This window comes from Corapipo altera, unplaced genomic scaffold (assembly GCF_003945725.1).
Source record: "Corapipo altera isolate COAL_440 unplaced genomic scaffold, ASM394572v1 268, whole genome shotgun sequence".
Lineage (NCBI taxonomy): Eukaryota > Metazoa > Chordata > Aves > Passeriformes > Pipridae > Corapipo > Corapipo altera.
In genome coordinates, this window is record NW_020884901.1 from 6,177,319 (window position 1) to 6,187,117 (window position 9,799).

Genomic DNA, 9,799 nt, shown 5'->3' on the forward strand with positions numbered 1-9,799 from the left:
GGCAGAAACTGATGTGCAAGAAGTTCCACTTGAATATGAGGAAGAACTTTACTGTCCAGTGACAACACACTGGCACAGATTGCCCAGAGAGAGTGTAGAGTCTCTCTCACTAGAGATACTCCAGAGCCATCTGGACACAATCCTGTGCCAGGTGCTCTGGGGTGACACTGCTTGAGCAGGGAGGTTGGACCAGGTGACTCAATGATCCCTTCCAACTTGACCCATTCTGTGATTCCATGACAGACGTGGTCTCTGCATCCGTTTGACAGCCAGAAACCCTTATCCTGGCTTGTCCCAGTGCCTTCCTGGCCCAAGCAGCCCCTGGTGACATCCCTCCCAGCAGGATGTCCCACGGGCACACGGCTCCTCGGGCTGTGCCACCTCGCGCTCAGCAGTGTGGCCTCGGGTCAGGCTGTGGGTCAGGCTGTGGGTCAGGCTGGCTGGCAGTGCCTGTGCCGGCCGGGAGTGGGAAGGAGGCCCTGGCACCACAGCCTGCAGGCAGCACGAGGCAGGGCCGGGAGCTGGGATCTCACCCGGCGTGTGCGAGATGTGGCAACCAGTTGGACACATCCCCCCATCAAAATGGCTCCCTGTTATTAGGTGCTGCTGCCGTGCCCTGTGCTGTGGCTGGGATCCCTGGCTAGGCAGGATTCCATCGTTTAAGGGCAAGCAGAACAAAATGTCTCTCCTTGTCCTGAAGGAGTCTGCAATCATCAACGTGATTTGCCTAATTTTTAAAGACAGGGATGTGCCCAGGAGTCTCTGTGGCAGAGCAGTTGAGGCTTATATGGGAGGGACCGTTCCCAAGGCTGATGTGCATGTCTGGCAAAGCTTGGATGAAAGCCTGGGAGCTCTCTCTGCCAGGCTTTGATGCCCAGAGTCCTTGCCTCTAATCTTTGCCATCTATGCAGACAATATCAGAGCTATCAAATAATTCCACCACAATGTGAGCCTTTAAAAAAAAAAAAGTCTGCTAGGAAAAGTACACAGCAATGCCCTCAGATAAAAGTTAAAAATTGGATGAAGCCAAATGTGTTATTATGATTTTTGGCTTACCAGGTTAAGCTTACACAGACTTTGGGCTGGGAAAACGTTTTGTATTGGTACCATGAAACCATTGCAGGAAATACCAGGAGATATCAGGAAACAGCAGGGTTTGTGGAGGCTGCTGTTACAGGCAGGGCTTGAATCCTTCCATCAGTTTCTATCTGGTGTCTCCAAGGCTTTGAGACATTGCTGGAGGTGGGCTGGGTTTTTTGCTTTCTGTTTCTCAGTTTGTTAGGAAAGAGCGCAGCCTGTTAAATATTTGACATTTGCCAAGCTGGGAGGCTCAAATACTGAAGGCATCTGAAGAATCCAGCCCAGTTCTCACACCTCTCATGCCCCAGCTACTGCTGACAGACACGTGGATGCTCCGCTTCCATCCCTAGGTAAAGGACAAACGATCGCTGTGTGTGGTGTGGGAGGAGGCTGTGTGTTATCTGCTATGATTCACCCTGATAAACAATCTCCTTGAGGACTTCTCTTGTTTATAGCAACAGACCCAGATGCTAAAGTTTACAGAGACTTTAATCCTCGATGTTCTCACGCATATTTACTTTGCAGTTTTATCAGAAGCATCTCTTGAAAACCTCAGTGTTTTTATAATTAATTGAATAATGTGACTGATGTTAAAAATAAACGGGCTTGGAAAAATGCCCAGTGAGCTGCTGAGTAGTGTGTAGTGTAGCAACCATAGCTGCATTCTCAGGGGTATGTGTATTTTCCTAACAAATGCAGCCTCATGACTTAGAGATTAAATCTTTATTAGTTTGAAATTCACCCTGTTGATTTTTTTCTGTGTTTATGCTGCATAATTGTTTCTGGAGAAATTAATATTTTTTTAAAGGAACAGTGGCTCCTGATTGCAGAGGGGGTGGATTAGTCTGAGCCAACCCACAGAGGGGATGTGAGTGTAGGATATCTCCATCCATCCACCATCCCACTGACTTTATATTATATTTCATTCCAGGTCCAATCCAGTCACCATCTGTGTGTGATCAAGGTGCTCTGATACACATGGATTCTGCTCACCCCAGACTCCCACAGTGTGGATTTCTCCTCCAGGCTCATGCACACCTCACCTCTGCTCCATGACCCTCAGCCACGTCCCTGCCCTGTGCTCTCCCTGACCTGAGCCTTTCCCGGTGCAGCTCCCCTGTGCCGCCACCACTTCCTCAACTTTTGCTGGCTCAGGGCATCGTCTTATCAGTCTGGGATATTTTTATCAGTCTGGGCTCTGCAGTTCAGTCTGGGCCTCACCTCTGCTCTCCTGGAGAGGTTTTCCTGGCTGGCCAGGGCTGGGATCTCGATGCTCTGTGAGTGAGCACCAGCAGAGGTGGCTTGTCTTCCCTCCTCCCTCCCCACTTTGAGGACAGAGATAAAACAGCAGGGGAGAAACAAGGCGAGATAAATTCAGAAGGGACAAAACTTGGTGAGGTGAAGTGAGGTAGATTCTGTAATGCACTTCGTGAGCCATCACATCCTATCATCCCAGGGGAATCCCAGATACACGAGCCCTGCAATCTACATCATCAGCATCTTCCTCTGGAAAGCATCATCACACTAATTCGTTTCTCCTGGCAGCCAAATGATTAAAGTTTTAAAACTAAATTACACACGTTGCTGTAACAGCAAAAACACAGTAATGGCTCTCCTCTGTTCCACCTGTCGCCTCTGCTGTAATGGCCTTAATGAGCTTTCAGCCTCATCATCGAAAATAAGAGATTATCACATGATGCTTTGTACTGTAAATGTGTTTTTGGAGCTGTGGGTGGGGTGTACCCTGCAATCCCTGCTCTGAGGAGCTGCAGGGGAGCTGTGGGTGGGAGCGAGTTGCAGTGGGTGGGTGCCTTCCCCAGAGCTGGGGGAAGACCCAGAGCTCCCAAAATGGGGCAGGGGGTGCAGCCACCACAGCGGTGTGAGTCCCATCCCCGTGCAGGCAGCTGGAAATCCCGTGAAGGGAATGGGTACCTATCCCCATGGCACAGGATTATCCCATGGAGTGAAGTTATTCCAAGCTCGCGTCTTCCCAGCTTAATAACAGGCTGTGAGCTCCACTTTGATCTGCTTGTGTTTTTCACTTGTTCCATATTTAACTGAACTCATCATCATAAAGGCCAGGAACTGCTTCACTTTCTGTGGCAGGCTGGGTTTCCCGTAGGACACACCTGCACAGTGGGTTTCTGGCCTGCCAGGACTGGGACTCCTGTTATCGACAAAGGGAGCACTGGAATCTGGAGTCGGTGGATTCCTTTCCCCAAACATGCAGCTAGACCTGAAAATCCAGCTGCCTGGTTTTTTTTGTTTACTGGTTTCCATGTCTGCTTCAGTGTGTCCTGGGAATGTGTGGCAGGACTCTTCCTTCCATTCCAGGAGGCCCATGGGTACAACTGGAGCTGGTTTGCCCCTTCCAAAATCTGCGGACTGGAACCCACTTTGCCTCGAGGCTTGTTGTGTTTATCAGTGTTATCCTGTGTCTGTATCCCAAGTGTCCATCCCTTCAGTGCTCTGCTGGACAAGAGACTTGCTGGCTGTGGCCATGGTCTGTCCCACTGGTTCCGTTCTTCTGGCTGCAACCCCACAAACGCCGCTGTTACCCCAAATGCAGCAGAAACAACTGTAATCTGTGGTTCCCACTTGACACAACAACCTCTAATTTGGGATCCTGGGCAGCAGAGGTGACAGAAACTGTCCCTGCTGGCGCTGGGATTCTGCCTTGGGTTAATCACCCGCATGGCTGGGACCCAGGGGCTCATGAGTCCTGTTTGAAGGTGGTATCAACTTCAGTCTTGCACACAGAGCACCTGGAAGCTGTGCTGACCATTCCAGAAAAGCTTCTTATCAGATGCTTTCAAGAAAGACAAAGAATCTTAAATACTTCAATTTTCACACTGACCCGACCACACTTGTGCTGACAGTACCCGCTGGCCATAACCTCTCACAGGGCAGGAAAAACCCCACAAGAATCCCCCGAAGGATGCTTTCCCAAAACAGGCTTGAGAAACTTTAAAAACATGCTGGAGGAGGTGAAGGTAATTTGGGTGAGTGTGCAGGTGATATCATTCAGTCCCTTGGCTGGGATCCGCTCCCGGAACTGCAGTGTAGCAATGGTAGAGCACTGTTCTCGTGGGATACTGACATAATTATGTGTGGCCTTCTAAAAAATCTTAAAAGCTGTCCCTTTGCTTATAATTAAAGACTTCATATGTTTTTTTTTAATCTTGTCCTTGCCCATTTGGTTCTGCACAGAACTCATCCCAAAAAGAGATGTCTCTTTTTTCTCCCTCAAGCAGAGGGACCCAGTTTATGATTCCAGGCACCCCGACTTTTCCAGGGGTACCCGTGTTCCTCATTGCTGCGCTCTGCCTGTTGAATTTCTTCCTCTCCAGGCTCTCAGCCTTGAAAAGATTGATCAGTGAGAGAAACAAGCAGGATCCCAAAAGGTCTGGAGGACAAGCGTGGTTTTTGGGACGGTGCCACAGCTCAGGATCCCGTCGTGCAGTGCCACCTCCTGGAAAGCCGGGCTGGAGACACATCGCAAGCAGAGTTTTACTCCTGGGGGAGCAGCCGTGCCTCTGATGGCCACAAAGACGATCCTCTGACCACCCAGAGTCCCACACCAAACTTCTTTGTCCCCAGCATGCAGGAGGATGCTGCTTGCCCTCACCTCCGAGGTACCCTGTGGTAGAACATCCCTGCGTGGCTCCTTCCCAGTCTGGATACTGAATACAAATCTCCAGGTACAAAAAAGAACAGCAGAGGAGCACAAACAAACATCCAGAGATGTCCCTCCTCAGCTTTAGTTCTGCTTGGTTCCTGTTCAGTTGAATGCCCTGTGTACTTGCTCACCCTGTCAGTGTCCTGTTCACCTGTTCCTCCTGGTTTTTAAAAGACACTTTTCTCTCTCCTTCCCCAAGTTTGGTGACCTCGTCATGAGCCACAACCAAGCCCCTCATCACAGTGCTCACCCTGTGTTTAAAATGTTGCCACGTCCTTTTAATGGCATAAAAATGTGAACGTGGAACAAGCACCTGAATGCTGGTGGCTTGACTAAGCTCTATATTTATCCCGAAAAGACAAGAAAAATGAGTGGTTCCAATGGCAACAGGTTTAGTCCTATGAAACTAACACAGTTTAAATGCTTAGTCACTGAAAAAAAAGCACACTGCAATTTAAAGCCAAAGGCTGGTATTTCAACCATTATTTTAGGCTATTGTGGCATCACTGAGCAGCTGGGAGATTACTGTACTTCAGTAATCCGTCAGACACAGCGAAATAACTCGTGCTCCAAGGTAGGGCTGTAAAAGCTGTTATTTGAAAAAGACCATAATTATGTAAATACAAGGCCAGGAGGTTCAAAAACAAGAGTAAAAGCTGCTGTGACATGTGGCTGTTCACAGCTCTCCTTGGCCCCTTCACAGCGAGGATTCTGTGTTGCAAACTTTTTGTCATGAATCCATTTCTGCCCTGTCCGATGAACTGAAACAGCCTGTTTACCAAAAATGTATTTTTTTATTAAAATCTGTATTTGTAAAGGAGAGGTCATTACACAAATGAGGTAAACCAACACATACCACATAGTTCTCACTTTAAAAATAAATTTCAATTGAGCAATTGATTTGATTCCACAAAGTCCGAGAGGAAGAGTCAGGCAAGTGTTACTCATGAGGCGAGATGCCGGACAAGGCAGGACAAGGCAGCTGATCTGCCCAGACTCAGCTCAGAGGTGTCAGTCCCAAGGGGTTGAGAGTCTTCCAGGGACCAAACCCTTCTCACTGTGCTGTCTTTTTCTCCCCCATCAGATTTGCAGATGAGAGGAGATGAGTAAAGGCCCAGGGACAGGCAGCGGTGGCCTCTTCACTCCTGCTCTAACCAGGGGTTCCCCATCAGCATTCCCCCCATTAAAGGCTTTGTAAAGGTTTCATTTGATTGTGCAAATCCACTCCCTCATCAGCCCTAAAGGAGACTTAACAGCAAGTAAATACTAGCTCTGGAAAAGTTCCATTTCAAAAGTAATACCTGGCAAGCAACAAGCCCGTTAAGTGTGACACACTTTGCAAGGTACAGGGAGAAGAAGAATTATGCTTCCTTCTTTTTCTTTTTTCTTCCATGCATGTACAAGTGGAGCTTTAATCTAAAAGTTTATGAAGTTGCTGCAAGTCTGTGAGAATCATGCTGGCCATCCTGTGCAATTAAGCTTTCTCATAAAAGACTGAGCTCCAAGGCCTGAACACCTCAAAGAGAAGAGTGGCTGCGATGTTGTTTTACCCTGTATAACGGTATAGGACAGTGAGAACCTCAGCTCTGTTTCTCAGGATGCCACCACTCGAGGCCAGCCAGCAGATGAACACAGAACAGCTGGACTCACTTCCAGCTCCCAGGCACTACAGAACAAAAACCTCCACCAGCAGAACCAAGTAATGCCCCAAAATTCACTCCATTAAATCAGTGGCTGACAAACTCCTAAACGTTGGGAATTCCTGCATGGCTGAAGCTCTGTAGTCCAGGTCCACTTTGATGGATTAAGGTATTCTGGAGGTGACAAACTACTCAGATGAGGCAGAGGTGGAGTTTCACCTGTTACACCCCCCTGAGTGAAACTCATCCAGTCCCTTGGGTATTTAATGCTGTGACAGGAAAGACATTGCTCCAACACGTGTCCCGGGACAGTTTCTGGTAACCAAGACATGAAACTTTCATCTCGTCTGCCAAGGTGACAGCGAAATTTCATGACTGCACGCAGAGGTGAACGCACTATTTTAATCCCATTGATATCCTCAGGGGACGTGGGTGGGATTTGGACTGCACAGAGGCTTGGTGCTGGTCTGCAGGGGCTGGGTGGATGTTATGCTGCAGGAGCAGATTCTGTAGCTCTCAGTGCAGAGAGAAGGTTCTACCACATCCGGTACCACGCTTCCAGTAAATGCTTTCAGCAAGAGCCAGAAATGCATTCGCTACAGTTCATGATCACTGTACCTTGGGCAGCTGCAGCACTGTGATATCCTGACAAAACTCTCCACATCAGAAGTCATTTAAAGGCTATAGATCTTGAGAGAGAGAGAGAAAGAGAGAGGTGTCATACTTAGGAGAGCTTTTTTCCAAACAGGAATTAAAAAATAACTTTTTTAAACCAACCCATTGTTTGAGGAACTAAAGCAACCAATGTTAAGTTGCTGATTTATTACACACCCTGCTAAGGCTCTGCATGAGAGTCTGAAAAGGCAGATTAGCATAAGATTAGCAGAGAAAGCTGTTTAGGCTCAGCAAGGCTCCAAGGGAGCAATTCACACTGAAGAGAGCCAGCACCCCTGCTCCCATGTCCTCTGGCAGCACGGGCGTTTTTTTGCAAGGCAGATGTCCCATAAAATCATAGAATTGCTTAGGTTGGAAAAGACCTTTAAGATCATCGAGTCCAACCATTCCCTCAGCACTGCCACGTCCACCACTAACCCGTGTCTCCAAGTGCCACAGCCACACGTCTTTTAAATCCCTTTGGGGACAGTGACTCCAACACTGCCCCGGGCAGCCTGTGCCAGGGCTTGACAACCCTTTTTTCCCAATATCAACCTACGGGACCCCTCCCAGCACTGTTCCTTTCACTGGGTCATACCATCCTGCTGCCCTGCCTGGCCGGGCTCGGCGGTGACTGGCGGGCTGGGCGTGTTGCTCTGCAAAAATCGACGGAAGTCCTTGATCATGGGGCGGAGGACCTGGATGAGGGCGCTGAGCGCCGCCTGCGTGCCCTCCATGGCCTGCGCCTGCCGCTCCTGGGCGCACGCCTGCACCTCCTGGGAGCGGCGGATCATCTGCAGCAGGTCGTTCTGCTGCTCCAGGTGCTGGGCGATCTCCTTCACGTGCAGGTTGGTCACCCGCTGCTCCTGCAGGAGCTTGGCCGAGTTCAGGGCGATGCGGCTCTTCAGCTCCTGGGGCTTGGCGGACACCTCGTGCTGGTGGGCCATCATCTCCAGGGGCGCCTCCGTGGTCACTGTGGCGGGGGCTTCCGTGGTGCAGTACTCCACCACCCCGTCCTCCAGGCTGTGGTAGGTTGTCTCTGCAGGAACTGAGAACAAAGAGCAGACAGGGGGGTCAAGGGTAGCTGTGATACGGGTTTTTTTTTATCTACAGGACTATTCAGTGGATATCACAGGAATACGGCCTGTTCAGTGAGATAACACACAATGGCCAGAAACGCACAAAACGACTTATTTAAGTCTACTCCACCCTGAGTCGGGCTTCCTTCTAGGCTGTACAATCCAAAGGAATAGGGAATGCCTTATCTGTCTAGACAAAATCATTTCTTAACCTCCAGTTCAGAACAATCTCTCCAAGCAGCATTAACTGGCTGACGTAATGGCAAAGACAAGACCCAGAACGGCCCCTGCCAGCAGGGCAGGACAGCTGCTCTTTGGGATGCTGCACACTGGGAAATCAGCCCTGGAGATGCTTTTCCCCTTGCTGTTTCCCTCTTTTCGTCCCCAAAGAAGAACTGACAAATCTCTAAGGTGCGAAGGAACCTCGATTCTGAGGAACAGCTCTCAAAGCTGACTCTCAGCACAAGGGCAGACTGGGAAATGGCAATTCATCAGAGATGGTGGGGATTCCTTTTTGCTGGGGCTTCTCCCTGCCCAGAGAGATGCCCTACCCCTGGAGATGTTCACGGCCAGGCCAGATGGAGCATCCTGGTCTAGTGGAAGGTGTCCCTGAGTAGCTGTGGATGCCCTACTCCTGGAGGTGTTCAAGGATGGAGCATCCTGATCTAGCCAAAGGTGTCCCTGCCCATGGTGGAACGGGATGATCTTTCAGGACCCTTCTAAACCATTCTACAACTCTTTCCCCGCTCAGGGTCTCTTTGTGCCCCTCCAGCCCAGCACTCACTCTGGGTCAGGGTGACGGTGGTGGCCGAGGCAGTGATGGGGATGTCTCCGCCGTCCCCCGCGCCGCAGTCCCCGCTCGGTAGGCTGATGATGGTGGCCTCTCCCAGCAGGTTGCAGATGCGCTGCTGCATCGGGGTCAGGATCACCGGGGCGGCCGCGGCGCCCGCGGGGTCTTCGCCCTCGGTGGTGCCAGCGCCGCCGTTCTGCCCCTCGCCTCCCCCTTCCATGGCCGCCCGCACCTGGGCCACTTTGCGCCGCACCTCGGTCTTGAGGTCGGACCACTTCTTCTTGACCTCGGGCAGCTCGCGGTGGCAGGTGGCCACGGCGTTGACCCGGCGCAGGATGTCGTGCCAGGCGGCGGCCTTGGCGGCCAGCGGCACGCCCGCGTTGAAGTGGTTCACCAGGAGGTGCTTGCCCCGCTCCAGCTCCTCCACGATGATCTCCACCTCCCGCTCCGAGAAATTCATCTTACGCTTCTTGGCCGGCGGGGCCGGCGGCGACGCCATGGCCATGTGGGGGCACCGGGGGTCACACCGCGGGGGGGGGGGGGCGGGGGGCGCCGGGCAGGGCCGAGGGGCGGCAGGGCCCCCCCTCCCCGGGGGGACGGGGACGGCAGGGGGGCCCCGAGGCCCCTCAGGGCCCGCAGGGGTCGGTGCCCCCCGCTCCCCCCCGGGCACCGCCGGCGATACGCAAATTGCGTACGGCGCCCGCCCGGCGGCCCCGCAGAACGGCCGCGGCCCTGCGGCACTGGCGTAATGGCTTCCAGAATCGGCCCCCCTTCCCGCCGCGCCCCATTGGACAGCGCGCCTGCCCGTCACGCGCTGTGCCCGCCTTCCCCCGCCAGCGCTTTGTTGTCATTGGTTAGAAGTCCTGCCCGTCACGTG

The 9,799-nt window shown here is 51.8% G+C and overlaps 1 protein-coding gene and 1 long non-coding RNA gene across 3 annotated transcripts; one reads left to right on the forward strand and one right to left on the reverse strand.

The window, feature by feature from the left end:
• The first annotated feature begins 208 nt into the window (after positions 1-208).
• On the forward strand, positions 209-2,777 carry LOC113950481. The gene is made up of 2 exons (XR_003528746.1): positions 209-1,430; positions 2,012-2,777. It is a non-coding gene; the product is annotated as an uncharacterized LOC113950481 (long non-coding RNA).
• A 2,756-nt stretch (positions 2,778-5,533) lies between these two features.
• NAIF1 (nuclear apoptosis inducing factor 1) lies at positions 5,534-9,480 on the reverse strand. Of its 2 annotated transcripts, XM_027650365.1 has the most exons (3): positions 8,917-9,480; positions 7,652-8,101; positions 5,534-7,088 (listed from the first exon to the last, which is right to left on the reverse strand). In XM_027650365.1, the coding sequence occupies exons 1-3, from the start codon at positions 9,425-9,427 to the stop codon at positions 7,081-7,083; spliced, it is 969 nt and encodes a 322-aa protein (XP_027506166.1). In that variant the 5' UTR covers positions 9,428-9,480; the 3' UTR covers positions 5,534-7,080. The 2 variants fall into 2 exon arrangements, with proteins under 2 accessions (XP_027506166.1, XP_027506165.1); XM_027650364.1 differs by lacking the exon at positions 5,534-7,088 and having other exon boundaries at positions 7,638-8,101.
• Positions 9,481-9,799: the final 319 nt, after the last annotated feature.

What these genes read in the sequence shown, in the direction of transcription:
- NAIF1 (XM_027650364.1), bottom strand. Translation starts at nt 9,427, where the DNA reads ATGGCCATGGCGTCGCCGCCGGCCCCGCCGGCCAAGAAGCGTAAGATG. An exon ending in CACCGTCACCCTGACCCAGA is followed by an intron (nt 8,102 to 8,916) that starts GTGAGTGCTGGG and finishes CTTTGTTCTCAG; the next exon opens with TTCCTGCAGAGACAACCTAC.